Here is a 21,548-nt window from a genome sequence, read left to right on the forward strand (position 1 = left end):
GATGTTGACAACAATTTTGTTGTTACTGTTATTGCTGTCAACATTGCAACAGAATGTGTAGAGTAAAGCAAACAACAAATAAAAGTGCAGTAGTAGCAACAAAAACAATGATCGAACGTTCAAAACGAACACTAGACAACGGTAGTTAAAAAGGAAACAGCTGACATCTTGTATTTATGTATATTGTTTATATACATTTGTGTGCATGTATTTGGGTTTTTAAGTGTCTTTATAATAAATAGTGGCTTGTTACCAATTTTGGCTTCAAAATACATTAATCTTTTTGACAAATACATTCTACAAAAAACAGTTAGTATTACACTGTTTCCCCGCGAGAGAGGTTTTAGAATCATAAGGTACCACAACAATTTTTCATAAATATGATTTTCTATCATAGATAGATAGATAGATAGATAGATAGATAGATAGATAGATAGATAGATAGATAGATAGATAGATAGATAGATAGATAGATGGATAGATAGATAGATAGATAGATAGATAGATAGATAGATAGATAGATAGATAGATAGATAGATAGATAGATAGATAGATAGATAGATAGATAGATAGATAGATAGATAGATAGATAGATAGAAAGTTGGATAGATAGATATATGTCGTCTAGGAAACAGTGTAATTGCATTTTCTATTATTTACTTTGTGCAACACTGTACAAGTGTTGCAACATTATTTCTTTTAACAAAAACCAAAATTAAGCAAAACTTTTTTTTAGTTTATACATAACAATAGCAACAACAATGTATGAACCATAAAACAAAGCGAAAGTTTTATTTCTTTACAACTTAAATTGTACTTGCATTACGACAAGTTTTGACTGCACATCTCTGATAAATTTCGAAAAATTTTCAATTTTGTCATAAAAAAATTTCGTTTGCAATGACAAAAACATAAAACATATTTATTAAACTTAAAACTTTATGTTTTTTTCTCTCTGTTTAATGTTATTGTTAATTTTTTATGACAGTTCTCACTCTCAATTACATAGTGACAGCTAAAGAAACACATTTGTTTGTAATGATTTGTTTGGTCTGTATGTCGCCTGTCTTCTGTTGGTTATTTTTAATATTTTGTCACATTATGTTTGTCATTGACATAATTGCCGTCTATTTTGTTATTGTTTTTGTTGTATTTTTAATAGTTGGCGCAATTAAGTCGTGTAGTATATCGGAGGCGAAAACAGAGAAGAATTATTAATTCAATGCCGTTGTTATTAATTACTTTTATAAATATTATTGTTTTTTTTTTCGCTGTTTTCTTTTGCAAAATCCAACGTACAATGTTATTGTCAAAATCATGGTTATTAATAAAGATGTGAATTCAGAAATAAATAAAGTCGACAGAATTTGGAGATTTTGAGGAGTAGTTGTACTAGAACGTGGATGTTAGCATGAAATAGGTTTATTAAAATTACTATAATGTATCAGATATAATAAAATGTCTTCAAAGATAAATATGTTTTCATACAAATCTGTTCTAAACTATAGACTCGTTCCGAATCTGACAATACGACCACTTCAACTAAAGCTCTGTTTACAATCCTAACTGGTTATTAACATATATTATGAAAGCAACGTTGACCCGATGGATTAGGATTATTTGGTTCAAAAAAAAAAAAAAAAAACGGCATCACAATGATTAGATCCTATTCAGTTTTGCTGAAGCCATCAAAACTAGTTAGATTCTTGGTAAACGGTTTATAAGGTTTAAACGGAACTTGATCGCCAATCTTTTGTGATAAGTTGTAACTTATTTTAAGTCTGCCAGTCCAATCTCAAGATATTTGATTGCAGAAAAGAAGAATTCTTTGATTGAAGTCAATTCGGAATAATCTGCTACTATCCTTTTCTAATAACATGACCAATGGCTTTTATATATTATTAAGCATATCAGTAGTGACAGTTATCGAAATAAATTCTTTACAAAACTATTTGGAAGTCGTTTAGTGCGGACCCTAGTACATCGTACAAGAAACCTATTATTAGATGTGCTTCAGAATGGTTCAGCTATAATTTCACAGTTGTATTTTCACAATTAAAAATTCCAGAAATTAATAAATTTGATGGACAAAATTAATTAGTTTTACCTCAAATTTCATATATAAATTGCAAAAACAAATTAGACAAACTGAAATAGTTTTCTGTATTTAAACGTTTCGAAAGTTATTCCAGATCGGTATCTGTTGACGTCTTCACGGCAAAAATGAAAGTTTTCTTTATAATCACATCAGTGCTGGCCGTTGTTAACGCGCAAAAGCAGTATTCCCAATTTTTAGGCTTAAAGAAAATGCCTGTTGGTAATATTAATATGTTTCAAATAAATCCCAGCGTGAATTTCAATCAACCAAGCGGACAGAGTTATAGACCTCCCACGTATAAACCTATATATCTACCTATGCCAAAGCCTATAGATTTACCTATGCCTAAACCAATATATAATGCTGAATATAAACCGACATATAAACCACTAAATAAACCTTTATATATACCAATGAATTTGCCAACGCCTAAACCTATGTCTAGGCCTATGAATATGCATGGACCAATGGGTACGCATATGCCTATGCCTAAACCTATGCATATGCCTATGACTAAACCTATGCATATGCCTATGCCTAAAAATATGCATATGCCTATGCCTAGACCTATGCATATGCCTATGCGTAAACCTATGCATAGACCTATGGATATGCATATTCCTATGGATATGCCTATGGATATGCATATGCCTATGCGTAAACCTATGCATAGACCTATGGATATGCCAATGGATATGCATATGCCTATGGATATGCATATGCCTATGAATATGCATATGCCTATGGATATGCATATGCCTATGCGTAAACCTATGCATAGACCTATGGATATGCATATGCCTATGGATATGCATAGACCTATGGATATGCATATGCCTATGGATATGCATATGCCCATGCATAAACCTATAAATATGCCTATGCATAAACCTATGGATATGCATATGCCTATGCATAAATCGATGGGTATGGATATGCATTTACCTATGCTTAGTCCTATGGGTATTCCTATAACGCATAAACCTATGGATATGCCAATGCATACACCACGTATGCCCTTACCGATGGCGGGGAAACCAGAACCTCCAGGAAAATATTTGCCGGGTGGTATTTTAAGACATTGGGCTCCAAAACGGCCATTGATCCAACCCATATTTGCTAAACGATCATAGACAGAGGAAAAAGATGTCATTTATTTATATATGTTAATAACATGTGAATAGTTGATTTGTAAACTATATGACAATATTAATTAAAAAACTATTTAGATGTTTGTTTTGCTTTTTATGATATAGTCGCTAACGAAGGCTTAAAAAAAGATCGGGTGTAAATTTTAGAAATAAAACGAATTTTCAATTCTTTGACTCTATTCAAAGTCTACTAATAATTGAGAGAAAAGTATTAAACTTTTCTAAAAAGGGACTAGTATTGAGCAGGTTTATAAAAATGAATCCGAGTTCTTCTCTGGTTCTTATGCACTATTTCAGGAAGAGATTTTCAGTTTTATTGGTGTAAAATAACTGCAATTTTTTATTAAAATTAATAAAATTTATGAGTTGAAATTTTTCAAGAGTTTATTTAATGATTCCTGCTTCACTCTAATGAATTTCACAGATGATATTAGCTTTAAGGCTGTGAAAGGTTTCTCACAACTATGATGTGTATTAGTAACCCACAGTTTTAAAGGGCCAAATCACAGTTTAAAGCAGCTAATTGTCATGAACAATAAGACTGATTGCAATATTACTAAACGAAGTAAATATGTCGCTTTTTATAGGGGCACTTGGGTCGCAAATTCTCATTAAATACAGTCATACTTAATGAGATTGATTGTAGTGCAATCATTATCAAATTTTGCACAAATTACTTTTAAGTAGCAAGAAATTGACCCTAGTTCCCCTCAGAGAATGACGTAAATTTTCATAATAAGTGTTTAAATAATAATACGGCGGAATGTGTACGTTTGTTTGGGAGCTAGGTGAAATCGAGGACTCGATTTTCAATATGAAACATTTGTGAACACTATGGGATATATTCATCTACTTTTTGCGAAAACATAGAAACGGACGGATACAGCTAAATCGTTTTAGAAGGGCCCAGAGTATCGCTAATTTAGAGTAGAATATCTATATATAAGAATATCTATACTTTACTTTATACTGAAGAAAATAATATTAAATTGACTTTCGAAGGTATCAGTATTTTAATCACCCGGTATATCAAGAACCCAGCAAAAAAAGAACTTCCAAAAAACTGAAAAAGATGTAGAATTTACTCCATGTAAGTGCTAAAAATGAGCTAAAGAAGTGATGATTTTAACACGGGCTTGTGCTTTTTATTTCATTTCAAATTCATTACATCCGAAGTCATTCTCAGGAAGTGATTTTTGTGTTCTTTTAGAAGTTAAATTGTAGTATTAGAGAATACAACTAATTTGACTTCAAATTTATCAATTAGCCTCCGGTAGGTTAGGCGGGTTCGATTCCAAGCTGAGGCACTGGTAGCGTAGCGCACAACAGGTCCGATATAGGTCTAGGTATATTTTTTTGGATTTGATGTATATGATGTCCTTTCAAGTTTGTGTGGGGGATAGGGTCAAATGAAGACCGATCATTACAAAAATCGGTATTTTCATTTAAAGTTCTATAAATTTAAGTTGATATAATAGAATATTTAACTTAATTATGAGCCCAATTCGGGGGTACGGTTGCATGGGGGCTAGTCAAAATAATAAACCAATTTTAACCATTTTCATTGGACTCTATTGTTTTTACTGGGAAAGATATGGCTAAATTCTTTAAGATTCTTACAAGGAGCCAGACTTTATATCCTCTACAGAGATCGACATTTGGACCACATCAAAAAGTTTCAATATTTACTTAATTGGCAATTTCAAAAAAAGTTCATTGTGCATTCGGATATATTAGGAAGGCGCAGTTTTTCATAATTTCTTGAATGGAATCTTATTAACGATCTAATAATAAAATCGTTCTGAGAAGGTTTCAAAGTTTTTTAGATAAATAGTCTAATTTCTATAATATAATCGGAAGGTTAATTTTCAAAACATTATACTAGTTTGTAATGGTTCCAAACCCAATTTCAAAATTGTACCTTTTATAATTAACTATAAAAATTTACAAATTTCTAAAGATAATTAATTTGTTCTACCGTACAGATATTCATTCTACTAATAAGAAAGTCAAACTTAACAAATTCTATTAGTTGTTAGGTGTACATATACAACGATATTTGCTAGCTTTCCAGAGACAAAAATGAAGTATATTTTACCGATATTTATATTAGCCTGCCTATGGGCTATAGTTGTTGCTGACATCAATATGTTTCAAATAAATCCAAAAGTTCAGTTTCAGGGTCAAAATGGTGAAATGAATGGCAAGCCATCAACAACAACTAGAAACGGAAATGGAATTTTTAATTTTAAACCCTCACCACCGAGACCGAGAACATTTGGTAAATAAAATCATTTAACAAATGAAATAATTAATTATTTTAATAAAATTATAAAATAAATTAGGTTCGATAAATGACTTTAAAAAAAAGATATGTATGTATCGAAATTCTTTTATTTGGAAATATAAAATGTTTTTCCTAAACCTTAAGTTCGTTAATCGTATTCTCATCTGTGTGAAATATTATGAATATATATTTTAATTACAAAACAAATAACTATATATTTTTCATCTCAAGCTACTGATTCATTCAATTTAGATGAGAATTTATTTCTATAGTAAAATTTATTTAAAAAAAAGTATAAAAAATGTTTTAATTTTTTTTATTATTCTTTTTTTCACTTACAAGTTCCTAATCGTGGGTCAAAATTTTATTGGGATAGAGAACATCATATTTGATTTTAAAAATGTGGAATTAAATAAATTTTATCTGTATAAATATATATATTTTTGGAAACTTAATGAAAAACTTATTTTAGCTTTCCCCAACCGAAGCCCGTCTGTTCAAGACGCTTTTTTGAGATAATCTAGAATGATCATCTTCCACAATTAGAAGCAATACCGTACAGGAAAAAAATTCCATTTTCTGTCATTAATATTACGTACATATTTGAACACGAAAACCATCTTTTGCGATCTGAAATTTAAATCAGTTTATTTTGGATTTTGCCACATCAAGGACAAGCACTAAGAGACTGACAAAATTTATAAAAAGTCAAAACCATAACACCATGTTCAGATTGAGCAGGGCTAAATCCGAATCTAACTTCAGATTTTCTTTATCACATCTGTGATTCAAAAAAATCGAAACCCTAAAACCATTTTAGACGTTTCTAAAGGAATGAGTAACGCTGCAAAGGATCTGACTCCAAATATTCTCTATTACATCTGTGATTCAATCGAAACTCTGAGACCATTTTAGACTTCTCAAAGGAATGAGCAGCGCTACATAAGAATCACATCTCTGATATAAAAGAGACGAAACCCTCAGAACATTTTAGACGTTTCTAAAGAATTGAGCTGCGCTTTATCAGAATCTGACTCCAGATTTTCTCTATCACATCTATGATTAGAGATATCGTGACTGAAATTTGAGAAAACGCTATTTTAGCCCCCTTTTTGAGATGTGGGATTTGGATTCAGCGAGACTCCATTTTAGACGTTTCCTAAGGAATGAGCAACGCTGCATAAGGATCTGACTCCAGATATTCTATATTACATCTGTGATTCAATCGAAACTCTGAGACCATTTCAGACTTCTTAAAGAAATGAGCAGCGCTCCAAATTTCCTCCATCACATCTGTGATTAGAGATATCGTGACCTGAAATTTGAGAAAACGCTATTTTAGCCCCCTTTTTGAGATGTTGGATTTGGATTCAGCGAGACTCAGAGTTTTACAGAAGTATACTTTGATCTCTGGTATAAAAATTTGTCGGGCTGTGTTATCAATAATCATCAGTTTTTCTCGAAGCTGAACCATATGAGTATGAACCGGAATGACGCTAGTTATTCAATTCACATTCCGCTTGAATAACTTATCAGTTTAAGATTAAGTTAATATCAGGGAAACTGTACAGAAAAATCTGTTTTTTATACCCTACACCATTTTAGTGGGGAGGGTATATTGGGTTTGTGTTGATGTTTGTAACATTCACATACCTATATCCACCTTAAAGTATAGCAATCGGCTTAGAATCGTTTTCTGAGTCGATTTAGCTATGTCCGTCCGTCTGGCCGGCTGGCTGGTTGTAAACCTTGTGCTCAAGGTACAGGTCGCAATTTTCGACATAATTGGATGAAATTTGATCCAAGGAGGAAGCCTATTGAAAATAAATAAAATCGGTCAATTATTACACCTAGCCCCCATACAACCCCCCGAAAAAGGCTTCTGAGCTCATATTTGTGTTAAATACACATGTATATTGATAAAAAGCGACACAACTAAGTTTTATATAAACCTTGATGATCTTGCCAAATTTCATAAAGATCGGGCCTCCTACCGGAGTGGCCTCCGGTAGGACAGTCGTTAGTGTTCTAGTGAGGTGGTGGTTTCGATTCCCACCCGTGGCACTGATTAAGGAGCACAAAACAGGCCCTATAGAGGCCTAGGTGTATTTCTTTGGATCCTCCTCTCAAACAAACTAACTTATCGGGCATGGTCATTATTTGCCCCTAGCCCTCATATAAAGCTCTTTCAGAAAATTAGAATTTCATCCATAAATTGTTTTAATGTATCGGAGCAATGAATTATTATAAAGAATAAATCACATTTAATATTCATAACTGGTGTAGGGTATCATAAAATGTCGGTCACGCCCGAGTATACTTTCATACATGTTTTATGTAGAAAATTTCCCCAAAATCCCAAGTGTGCCTTAGAAATTTTAAATTCAAACTAAACTCGATAAATTATTTTATCAAATAAGGGGAAAAAATGCTGAATTCTAAAAATAACTTAAAGTTTTCAAACAATATTTATTTACCTTAAACTTCGTTGCTAAAGTTGTTTAGGCCTTCTAAAAACTCATTTAAATTCTTTAATAGTTTTTACATTTCTCTCTCCTCCGACCAAATTCCCCCAGCAAATCAGTCAATCTTGTTTATAACCATTTAAAAGAAAGAACCAGCTTAATGTGAACAACAACAACATCCATATATAAGAATACATTACATTTCTGTCATTTGTCATGAATTGTTATTGAAAGAAATTTTCTACTGACAACAACAACTAACACGCCATAAAGCCGGCAGTCAGTTAGGCGAGTGTGTATCCAGTAGATTTGGGTGAGGAGACTGATTGGTAAGTTTTTACAAATTACAAAAATTGATTACATAGAAACACCAAATATTAAATTGTCTCTACGCTACATTACCGGTGTTGTGTTAGGTAATCAATAAAGTCAAAAGTATGGTATACAAAGTCAACTTTTGAAACTACAGGTTCTTCTTTTAAGAATTGTACTTCTAAATATAAAAACAAATAATGGTCAAGTCAAATCGTAGAAACAAGAAAGCGAAAATAAACGTTGTAATAAAACGAAACAACAAGTTAAAACAAGGTGAAAAAAACAAAAACAAAACAACACAAATGACAAAAGAAAACACAAATAAAAACAAAAACTAAATACAACAAACGCATAAATAAACAACTGGAGGCTCCAAGCGACCGACCGACAGCAACCAGAACGAGAACATCACACCCTCAACCTCATGAAAACAAATTAAAATAAGAAGAAAACGAAAAGAAGTTAAAAGGAGAGAAAATAAAAAAGTATAAATGAATAAATTGAAAACGTCAGCATTTTAGAATTAAAATAAAAGTATTAACAAATAACAACTCTCATACAAATACCACCAACCAACCAAGCAACCAACCAACCACACCAATTTAATAAAAGTCTCAATAGAAATACCCAATTGACCACAGTTTAGAAAAATAGTAATTACAAATTTTCGAATGAATTCTAGACGATAACATTGAGAAATTTTCACGAATAAAAAAAGTCAATCTTTATGGATTAAATTAATATATTCCCTATTGTGTTTAAGGATTACTTATATCAAGAAACCATCTCGAATCCCTTCGGATTTTAATGGCGAATTTAGTTCCTATCTAACCCTAGCGATTCTCGATTTAATTGGGAATATAGTCTTGTATAGATTTTGTTATTTACAAAGTTGTACATTATGCGCGGGTCCATGTTTATATTAATAATATTATATTGCACGGATCAGTGTAATTTCCAATAAATACTCTTTCGCATATATTCAACTGAACCTTGATCGATTTGGGTCCTTGTCCAGACGTGTTTACTGATCGATCAAAAGTGGTCAGAAAGGGTAAGAATATGGACTGAAGTAGTAATAAAAAGTCCGTTAAGTCTCTTATCAGTCACTTTAATAATCAAATATCCGAGAAGTTTAAGGTCTCCGCCAAATCATTTCGCCACAGTAGAATAAATTGTAGGGGATCTAAGGCACTATGGCTGAGGTTAAAAAGAAAATGAATCAGAGTACTATAAGGATTGAAAAGGAAGAATAAAACACTCTGGTATGAGTAATAATAGTTCAGAAGTCAATTTCAGCTTTTGTAGGTAATTGGTTCGCAACACAGAAAATGTCTGCGATTTGCAAGAATCTGTTTCTATTTGTGTCTCAAAACTATAATTATCTGTAAAAACCAACGTTTAAATTCAAAAACTTTGGTCAAGTTGGTGGCAAGCAGATTGTAACAACAACATTTATAAAACGACAACATTTAATAATCGCGTGAGAGCAAATGACTTGAGTGGATGGCGGAGATCTTCGAACTAATTGAAAGAGTAGATAGATTTGTTGATGATGATGATGGTGGTGGAGAATTAATGACTCCACTACTAATAATAAAACAAAATAACTAAATTTGCTGTGGTTGTTGTCTTTGTTGCTATTTTGCTATTAAATAGTTGTACTTATTTTACAGTGTGTTTGTTATTATTATTGTTGTCGTTTTTGTTGTTGTTACAAAAGAGCACGCATATTAACTTGTTATAGAGGTTATGAGCACCGCTATTACCAGTATGAACAAAATACAAAACAAAAAACACATACATACACACTCATTCACTCACTCACATTAAAGCCAGCTCACACTTGGCTTAAACATGGTCTTGTCTAACATTTAACAGTGGGCTAAGAGAGGAAAATATAACAAGTTATGGAAATGTTATCGAAAATTTTCTGTAGGGAGAACATTTTATAAAAGATTTCCTATTAAGATAAACATTTAATCGATGTTGCCGAAGCAATTACCTACGAAAGCTAAAATTGACTTGTGATCTATTATTACTCATACCAGAGTTTTTTATTCTTCTTCAATCCATACAGTACTCTGATTCCTTTACTTTTTAACCTCAACCTTAATACATTAGAAACCCTACAATTTATTCTACTTCTCGGAAATTTTTCTTATTAAAGGGACTGATAAGAGGCTTAACCGACTTTTCATTACTATTTCAGTCCAGATTCTTAGCCTTTCTGAGCATTTTTGATAGATCAGTAAACACGGCATAATCCTCAAACAAGTGAGAATTTTGGGCCAACAAAGGCTTTACTTCTTGAATTTGAAACAATTGGCGCTCAAGCCCACCGATCGCTCGTAGCTTATGGTAAATGTGTTAGTGATGGATTGTGCGTTTTAGAAATGGCAATTTTGACACAGAAAACAAAGGTCGGAGAGGCAACGAAAATAGTTTAAACAACAAGAATCCGAGGCATTCTTCAATGAAGAATCCCAGATTACTTACCCATTAAGTAGGCGAGTAATATTGGAGAGAAGTGTAAGTAGTTATTTTTTGGGTGAATAACTACTTTTGTTTGTTCGACGATGACCAAAAGATAACTAGTTACAAATAAGCTTACCGGATTTGAAACTAATTTTCCAGTTAATTTTTATGTTTACTAGTCTATTCTCATACTCAATGCTCCATTAACAAGTTATTCTATTTTACAATTGGATACTCATTACCAAGTAATGTATGAAGTAACTCACTACCAAAATTTGAAAATATTTTACTGGGTTGTTGTTAAATTCAACAAAAACAACAATTTTAAAATATTCTCAACAGCTGAACTTATTCAAAAGTAGAGAAATTGGCCCTGCGAATTGAAACCAAAAGCCAGGCCTACCAGCCGAATGGACATTAATTCGAAATATTAATAGCTCTAATGTTGTCATTGTTCTGCATAGATGACCAAAAAGTTTCTTCACATGGGTGCGCCTAAAATCCATCGAACACAATAAAGTTGTATTGAATTGTGTTTGGTATTATGAGGATCACAGATTTCTTAGACCTGTTGCTCCATCTCTGCCACTACTTAAGTTATACGAGACATGATTTCTACAATGTCTGCTTTAGGCGACCTTCAAGGACATTCTTGCGGTATCTTGCAAGAGCGGTAGTAATTGCGTTTCTATAATCATTTACCAAAGTTTTAGGAAAAGTTTTTAGGAATGTTCTTCCTGACGCGGTAGTGTTGCCGTTTCTATAAATATCTTCCAAAGCTGCCGTTTTCTTCATACGTATAGAAAAATTCTCTCTGGTATGTCTCGGATGACCATACAACTACATATGTATGTAATATTTATATCAAAGTATGAACTGTGCGGCCAATATAATGTTTAGTTTCTTGACTCTGACTACCTTCATTTCCTCACTAGGAGAATCAACAACTAACCTATTAATCGTTTTATATATAAAGCTTTGAGGTCTTTGTTTCTACTTCGTAGTCAAAGTTCTGTCAATGGTTTTGTATGTGTGTGTGTTGCACTTTCGGACTCCAGAAACAACAACTGGCTCTAATGTAATGCCTTTTGGTTGGGAGCCTCTATTATCTATTATGAGATTCTGAAATCCTGCCATCACACCATCACAGAGAATCTGTACCTAATTTATCTTTCTGAACTTAAGACACGAACAGAAAATACCTATAATATCTATATCTTTAAAAGTGCTTGGGTTTTGCATTATATTCTAGATCATTTTCCGTCCGAGTACAATTTGTTTCGATCGATGCTAACTGCTCTCTCTACTACAAAACAGGATAACAGATATTGGTTTGATACGTTCTTGGCCTCAAAAGGTTGCCAGAAAGAAAAGTGTTTTTGGAAAGAGAAAAAAAACTTATCAAAACTTTCCCCTTAAGAGAAAATTTAATGAACATTTTTGTAAGAAGAAAATTTTATTTCATTCTATTTTATCCTATTTTATAAATATTAAAGAATATTTTAGAATTTTTAATCACATTAACCCACTGTACTTCGATTAGTTGGTGGTTATTGTGTGTGGTGTTAGAGCATGATTTTGTTGGTTGCTTGGGATTTGTATTTTTTTTCTTTATAATTTTTATTTCTGATTTGTGTGTTTTTTTTTTTTTTTTTGCTCCCCAGCTTAAGCATTTAACATATAGAGAATGTTAAGACAATCAGTTTGATTTGAGCCGTGTTAATAAACGTATCTTTAAGATGCGAGACAATAACAAAAATAACAGCGACCAAGACGACGACAAATAAACAAGTGTAAATTACAAATAATTTGGGAAAAAGAAGCAGAAAGAAAAAACAACTTGGTCACTTTTGTTTAAAAATACGGTTTTAGTTTTATTTAGGTTTTTGTTTTTTTTTTTTTTAAACAACGAGCGATTTTAACGAGTTATTTTTAATATATATTGTAACTAAATAAAATCTTAAAAAATAAATAAATACGGATACCAAAAAAGTATCTAACGAATACGTGTTTAAGAATATAATAAAAAAAAACTAGAGAATTAAATTAACAAATTTAAACAAGCGGTAGTTAAGCAGCTCAAACAAGTGTCAAAATTTTTATAATAAAAATAAATAAAATAGAGGAAGTTTGTTTATGTTATAAATCAAGAAAAAAAGTGTATTTTAAAAATTAATAAAATTGGAAGAAAAAGTATCTATAAGTTGTAGCTACACACTTACTCAGTTAACAACGTAATGAACTTAAAGTTTATTTTTGTTATAAATAAAAATAACTTTGTGGTGGTGTTTAACAACAATAACAACAGCAAAAATTTGTAAACAACAAAATAAGTTTTAAGTAACAGCAACCAAGCAAAAAAATTGCTATAAATTATTTTCTGCTCTTATGACCTTGACTCTAAAGTCTGTCAGAGAAACAGCAACAAAAAATAATACAAAACTACTTTAAAAAAATATACAAAATATATTTAAATATATATTTCTTATAAAAAACAACATTTAGTTTAAAAAACAAAACAAGTTAGTTGAAAAAAAAACAACTAACGAATGTTTGACTCAACAATTAAGGAAACCCAGTCCAGTCATCAAACTTCTTGTTAAAATAAAAAAAAGAAAAATATTTGCCATAAGAGAAAAAAAAAGTTAAGACAAGTGAGACTTAGTTTATGTGAAATAAAATCATTTTGAATTTTAAATAAATTTAAAAATTTTTTCACTAGAAGGCGTTAGATTCCTTCTCTTACTCCCTTTATAATATCAATTCTTCTATAAAGTGCCATAAAATTTTTTTTTATTAAAAAAAAAAATTTATCAAAATATTTAATTTTAATTAAAAAAAGTAAATAATTTTTAATAACAAAAAGTCAAATAAATAAAAAAAAACGCATTTGTTTACAATTTTGTGTTTGTCATGCAATTTGAGTGAAATTTTAATTTTATTAATTTTTTTTATTTTAATGAAAAAATCATTATAAATTTCTATAACACCGAAAATGTTTGCTCCCCGTAATTCATCACCAGTTGCCATGTATGGCAAAGAGGAAGTTGCTGCTTATGAGGTAAAATAATGGCTTCTAATTTACAAAAACAATAACTAAAGTAATTTACCAATAACTTTAGCAATTTTTTAAAGAAATCCTACTGGCTCATCTAATTCTTAAATATAGCACAAATTAGTCATTGTTTTCTAAATCTAAGTAAAAATGATCTTAATTTCAAATTTGATAAAAAAACTTGCATCTTTTTCTCAAGGACTAGACTATTATCTTGTCTATAGTCCAGATTAAATTCATGTTTAAAGTCTTGTCTATGGTCCAGACTATAGGCTTGCATATAGTACAGACTTTAGTCTTGCCTATAGACCAGACTTTAATCTTGCCTATAGTCCAGACTATAGTCTTGCCTATAGTGCAGACTATAGTCTTGCCTATAGTGCAGACTATAGTCTTGCCTATAGTCCAGACTATAGTCTTGCCTATAGTCCAGACTATAGTCTTGCCTATAGTCCAGACTATAGTCTTGCCTATAGTCCAGACTATAGTTTTGCCTTTAGTCCAGACGATAGTCTTGCCTATAGTCCAGACTATAGTCTTGCCTATAGTCCAGACTATAGTCTTGCCTACAGTCCAGACTCTAGTCTTGCCTACAGTCCAGACTCTAGTCTTGCCTATAGTCCAGACTATAGTCTTGCCTACAGTCCAGACTCTAGTCTTGCCTATAGTCCAGACTATAGTCTTGCCTATAGTCCAGACTATAGTCTTGCCTATAGTCCAGACTATAGTCTTGCCTATAGTCCAGACTATAGTCTTGCCTATAGTCCAGACTAAAGTCTTGCCTATACTCCAAACTATAGTCTTGCCTAAAGTCCAGATCATAGTTTTGAATATAGTCCAGACTACAGTCTTGGCTATAGTCCAGACTATAGTCTTGGATATAGTCCAGACTATAGTCTTGGCTATAGTTCAGACTATAGTCTTGGCTATAGTCCAGACTATAGTCTTGGCTATAGTCCAGACTATAGTCTTGCATATAGTCCAGTCTTGCATATGTATAGTCTTGTCTGTAATTCAGACTATAGTCTTGTCTGATGTCCAGACTATAGTCTTGTCAATAGTCCAGACTATGGTCTTGTCCATAGTTCAAACTATAGTCTTGTCTTTAATCCAAAATATATAGTATTGGCTGTAGTCGATCTATAGTCCAGATGATAGTTTTGTCTATAGCCCAGACTTTAGCCTATAGTTCACAATATTAATATATAGACTATAGTCTTGTCTTTAGTCCAGATATAAATAACTTAAAATATATTTGAAATAATTTAAAACGACGAATAGTTTAGATCTTTAACTCTACATTAACTCTAACATTTCTCATATCAAAATTATTCCAAGTTAAGACAAACTTTTTGTGAAAAACTTTATTTTCACATATAAATTACTATCACATAAATTTCAACAATTAATGTAATTTTTCCTCTCCATTTTACAACTTATCTTGATATGTTAAGTTATATAAAAAAACTTTTAACACATATTTTTTTATATAATAGATTTTCATTGAAAATGTTGTTGACTTCCTAATTTGTAATCTTTAAATCTTAATTATATGTTAAAGTGAAATTTCTTTAGTTTTTACCATAAAATGCAACCGTTTTTAGTTTATAACATTTCCCAAATACTATTTTTATATATTTAAGTTAAATGTACATGATGTACTCATTTATGTTTTAACTAGTTTTAATCTTTAAATCTGAATTGTCTTAAATCTTTAAGCTTAATCTCGTACATATTAGTTTCTTTTTATGCTACAAATACGAATGTATAAGTTTAAAAAGTGTGAAAAAAACCATGATAAATGAAATGTTTAAAAATGTTAAATATGTTTTCCTATGAATTACAAACGAAATTTATTCAGACAGATCAAATTTAAATTAAATATGATTTTCATAATGTATATGAAAATTAGTGATATGAATTTAATACATACCTTTATGAGATTTTTTTCTTTTTTGAAATAAGTCTGGATATTTTCCTACCCAGCAAACATTAAAAACTAAATTACTTTTAAGAATTTAATATAATTTAAAAATTTTGGCTTTCTCAACACCTATTTGTTAAAATGCACATTTGAAAATTGAGTAATATTAATATTTGAGAACTCATTTTATTTTCGTGTTTGCTGGGTAATAGAACAGACATGTATTACTATTATAGTTTTATGTTAAATGCTCGACAGACAGACTGTGAGTTGGACACTTTAAGCATTTGTAGTATGTGTTAATGTAAATTGTTAGACATGTTAATTTTTTCCCACATTTTTTCTTTTTTACATGGCTATAAACCATTTTAGTGGTTATATATGTATATTGTTTTCGTTTTAAAGAATAAATCCAACATAATGTATTTTCTGTTGGAGTTGAATTAGAGTTTTAAATTTTAAGACTTTCCCTGGATTCAAATACTTTGTGCAAAATCCCAACAGAACTAGAACAGAACTAGAATAGAACTAGAACAGAACTAGAACAGAACTAGAACAGGACTAGAACAGGACTAGAACAGGACTAGAACAGAACTGGAACAGAACTGGAACAGAACTGGAACAGAACTTGAACAGAACTAGAACAGAACTAGAACAGAACTAGAACAGAACAAGAACAGAACTAGAACAGAACTAGAACAGAACTAGAACAGAACTAAAACAGAACTAGAACAGAACTAGAACAGAACTAGAACAGAACTAGAACAGAACTAGAACAGAACTAGAACAGAACTAGAACAGAACTAGAACAGAACTAGAACAGAACTTGAACAGAACTAGAACAGAACTAGAACAGAACTAGAACAGAACTAGAACAGAACTAGAACAGAACTAGAACAGAACTAGAACAGAACTAGAACAGAACTAGAAGAGAACTAGAAGAGAACTAGAACAGAACTAGAACAGAACTAGAACAGAACTAAAACAGAACTAGAAGAGAACTAGAACAGAACAGAACTAGAACAGAACTAGAACAGAACTAGAACAGAACTAGAACAGAACTAGAACAGAACTAGAACAGAACTAGAACAGAACTAGAACAGAACTAGAACAGAACTAGAACAGAACTAGAACAGAACTAGAACAGAACTAGAACAGAACTAGAACAGAACTAGAACAGAACTAGAACAGAACTAGAACAGAACTAGAATAGAACTAGAACAGAACTAGAACAGAACTAGAACAGAACTAGAACAGAACTAGAACAGAACTAGAACAGAACTAGAACAGAACTAGAACAGAACTAGAACAGAACTAGAACAGAACTAGAACAGAACTAGAACAGAACTAGAACAGAACAGAACTAGAACAGAACTAGAACAGAACTAGAACGGAACTAGAACTGAACTAGAACTGAACTAGAACTGAACTAGAACTGAACTAGAACTGAACTAGAACTGAACTAGAACTGAACTAGAACTGAACTAGAACTGAACTAGAACTGAACTAGAACTGAACTAGAACTGAACTAGAACTGAACTAGAACTGAACTGAACTAGAACTAGAACTGAACTAAACTAGAACTAAAACTGCATTTTTTTCGAAATTTTTTTTTTTAAATCTGTAATCAATAAACTTGAGAAATTATTTTTTTCCTGGAATTTTTATCCCCAGAATAAACGACATTAAAACCCTATGCAGGTCTGTCTCATCTGCTTTAATAACTGCAACTGTGTGTGTAAAGTTTTTGTTTTTCTGGCGAAATGTATAAAAGATTTATGTATTTAAAAAAAAAGAGTTTTGCCTATTTGCATTTTAATTTATTTCTTTTACATTTAAAGATATTTAAATATTTATTCATATGTTTAACAGTTACTGTCACTAAACATGACTCAATGGTATTTTCTTTTCAAAAAATTTTTTTTCAACAGTTAAGTTTTGTTTGAAAACGATTGTCAAACAAAATTAAAAGAAATTGTTAAATTTGATATAAAACAAAAGTTACATTTATAACAAAATTTATTTATTTTTTTATAGAACAGAAAGTGGGTTTCTGTTACTATAAAATAAAGAAATATGAACCTTATCTAAGGCAGTGTTTTTTAGTCATTAAGTTCTGAAATCATTTATGTTTAAATAGCTTTTTTGACAGTAAGCAAATAAATTAATAAAATATTTATTATTTTGTTCTGTTTCTTTGCAGGTATGTCTTTTTGTTTTTTTTTCTAAATAAATATTTAACTTTGGTACTAAAAAAATTGTAAGTTTTCATAATTATTTATTTTATTTGAGTCACGTCATAGGGAATTTTTAATGTTGCGCATCATGACATATGGCAAAGCATATTAAACTTATTGTGAAACGGTGTCTCTAGAGGTCTTTTAACCCACTTACAAATTTGTAAGACAATCGATACGCAAATTAGTTATTGGTATTGAAAACATTTAGATTTTTAAAGGAGAAATTCGAAGTCCAGAGACTTTCATATAAAAATTTTCTGTAAAAAAAATTCAAATATAAACTGTTGATAACTATATTAATCGATTATACTACAGGTCTAAGATTTTCATTTCTATAATATTTATAACTTAGTTTTAAATTATCATATTTAGCGCCATAAATACTTATTAACTTTAAAATTTGAAAAAATTAAAGGTTAATGTCTTTGATAGCTTATACAGATGTAAAAAATCACACATTTTTAAATTTTAAAAATACCAAATCTTTGAAAAAGTCACGCTGATACAGGAAATCATCGATACATAATTTGTCAACAAACATCTAGTAGAAGAAGTTAAATAGAAGAACAAATCAAGTGAGAATATATAGTCGGGCATGATCGACCATAGTATACCCTCTCATCACTGATTGTGTAAAAATTTGGATTACTTTTAAATTATTAAGCATTTAGTTAATTTTTTAACCTAAATTCAGTAATATTTTAACAATTTGTTGTTAAAAAAAAGAGATTGTCGAAAAGAGGGGTAGTGGGTGACCTTCATATAAGGGCTAAGGTCAAATGATGGCCGATCATTACGAAAACTTACTGTAATCATGTAGACTTGTATCAAAATAAGCTTTGCTTGTAGTAAAATAAGATTTTTATAGATATACTAGATCTAAGATAAAAAGCCCTATTCGGGGGCAAGGCGAAACAATAAACCGTTTTTAGCCATTATAGGATATGTCCTTGGGTCAAAAGAGGTGTATGTAATATTTTCCTCTGATTACGTTCTGTGGAGTTCTCACAAACATTATATGGATATACAGACAGACAAATGAACCGACAGACGAATAAAAGCCCTATTCGGGGGGTACGTTGGTACGGGGGCAAGGCGAAACAATAAACCATTTTTAACCATTATATGATATGTCCTTGGGTCAAAAGAAGTGTATGTAATATTTTCCTCTGATTACGTTCTGTGGAGTTCTCACAAAGATTATATGGATATACAGACAGACAAATGGGCCGGCGGACGGATAGACAGACGGACAGAAGGACAGATGGCCATAGCTAAATCGACCTGCAAAAGTGATTCTTAGCCGATTAGTATACCTTAAGGTAGGTGTAGAACAACCAATATTTTTGTATGTCAAAAACATCAGCACAAAAACAAAATGCACGTTTAAATCTTTAAATATACTCGTATTTGTTAGCAACTTTGTTATTTAATTTGTTAAAAAATACATATTTATTTGAAATTTATTATAATTTTATGCAAATTTTATTTTATTATCAACAGACCTCTCATATAAAAACCTAAAACAAATCAAGCAAAACAAAAACAAAAAATAAAATAAAAACTGTTTTCAAAACAACTACAATTTTTAAACTTAATTTGTTAGAAATTAATAAATAAATAATAATAAAAATAAAATAATACTATAATTTTAAGGCGGCTCATTAGAAACAGTTTAAAACTAAATTAATTTTTTTTTTTGAATATTTACAAATTCCGCTTAACTCGTAAATGAAATCATTCATTAAATATTCTACATTCTCCAACTTGCTCATGGTGCAGATTAATTTTTTTAATCGATAAACCACAAATTATAAAAAATAGAATTTAAAAGTATTTCTTAAATTATTATTAACCCTTTCAAGCACAAAGCTAAACCGTTGGACTTTTTATGGATATGATTTCATCACACACTTTATTTTGACGTATATTGTTTAGTTTTGATGAAAAATTAGAAAAAAGTGTTTTGAAGGATAACGCAGGATATTATCCTTTTTAGCATGAAGTGTCATGAAATTCTAAAAAATAATTTTCTCTAGAAAAAAAATTGAGAAAAATGCAAAAAAAATCTTGGGACATCGGTGCTCCGTATACGTGAAAGAGTTAAGTCCAAGTAAATATTTATTTGTTTATTTATTTTTATAAAAATGAAGTCATAGTTGTTTTTATGTTTTTTTTTTCTACATTATATTTTTTTATTATTATTAGACTTAATACTGCCATGCTCGGTATAAAGTACAATGAACAGCAATATATTTTTTTATAGAATTAGAGAAATGAAACGACAAAAATTCAGTTTCATTTAATACAAAATCATTGCTTATCAAGACAGAAGCGTAGATGACTAAATTGTTTAGATATTTACTAAAAAAGTTAATAGAAATATTTAAACAACTAATTTGAATATTAATAATGGATCTAGTTTATCCTGCCATGTTTTGCCTAAAATTTTCATTTGGATTAATGTTTTCCCATAAAAACTTGAGGATTCTATCTTTAAAAGTTTCCCAGAAATTCGATTTTTTAAATTTAATTCATATGGGATGCGACACGCTCCCATTTCTAATCACTCTATATGTTATCCAAATATTTGCATGTATGTCAGAGTTGTTTGTGCAAAAATTCACGATTCTAGCTCCTAGAGTTACTTTGATATATGAATTTTTGTTTATATTCAATTCATATGGTAGATGCCACGCCCCTATTACTAGGTGGACCATTTCCCGCAAAATTCCAGACATAGAGTTCATGTTGCCCACAAAAATTTAGAGAAATCTATGTGTAATGGTATCCCCGATACACGGAATTTTTGTATTTAATTCATGTGGGAGCTGCCACGCCCCCTATTTTTAGTCCGCACTATTTGGCTTAAATATTTACGTTGATACTAAAGTGTGTTCGACAAAATTTTAGGACTCTTATTATATTAAAGGTACCACCCCTGCATGAATGACAGAATTGTTAATATAAAATTTTTGGATTCCAAAAGTTTTAGAGATATGCTAATTTTAATACTTATTATTTATATGGCCGGGGCATTTTGCCTACTTGAAATTCCGAAATAAAAAGTTACCCATAATTCCTTCCAGAACTACAGGAAGATAATGTAAAGTAATACCGTTAGCAAAATGCTAACGACCCTTTTGAGCACTAGTTTCTTTTATACCTACCATCAAAAAAAATGGAGGGAGTGTTGATTTTGACATTCCGTTTGTAATACATCGAAATATTGGTCCTAGACCCACAAAAATATATATATTTTCTGGGTGCTTATTGAATTCTAAGACCATCTAGCCATGTCTGTCTGTTGAAAATTTTAACTTTCTAGCTTTTTCCGTTCGGACTCTAGCTAGAAAGTTAAAAATTTCCACGAATATTGTTTGGTATTGAAAATGGACAATATCGCTCCACGTTTTCACATAGCCCCATACAAATGGCCCCCCCGAAAAACAGCTTAATTCGACATAAATAGATCTTATATGAATCAAATTCTCTCTACCAAATTTTATGAGGGTCGGTCCATAATTGACCGTAC

General features: G+C 30.8%; 1 protein-coding gene across 6 annotated transcripts in view; it reads left to right on the plus strand.

The window, feature by feature from the left end:
• LOC111676996 (mitogen-activated protein kinase-binding protein 1) overlaps positions 1-21,548 on the plus strand; it is a 286,290-nt gene that overhangs the window by 216,482 nt on the left and 48,260 nt on the right. The window contains exon 1 of one of the 6 annotated variants that reach the window (XM_023438018.2): positions 12,504-13,855. The exons of 4 other annotated variants lie outside the window; for them this stretch is intronic. In XM_023438018.2, coding sequence (XP_023293786.2) covers positions 13,790-13,855 — 66 coding nt within the window. In that variant the 5' untranslated portion in view covers positions 12,504-13,789. Of the gene's footprint in view, positions 1-12,503; positions 13,856-21,548 lie in introns of those variants that run through there. One more of the 6 variants, XM_023438015.2, reaches the window with a different exon arrangement.

Source organism: Lucilia cuprina, chromosome 2 (assembly GCF_022045245.1).
Source record: "Lucilia cuprina isolate Lc7/37 chromosome 2, ASM2204524v1, whole genome shotgun sequence".
Classification (NCBI taxonomy): Eukaryota; Metazoa; Arthropoda; class Insecta; order Diptera; family Calliphoridae; genus Lucilia; species Lucilia cuprina.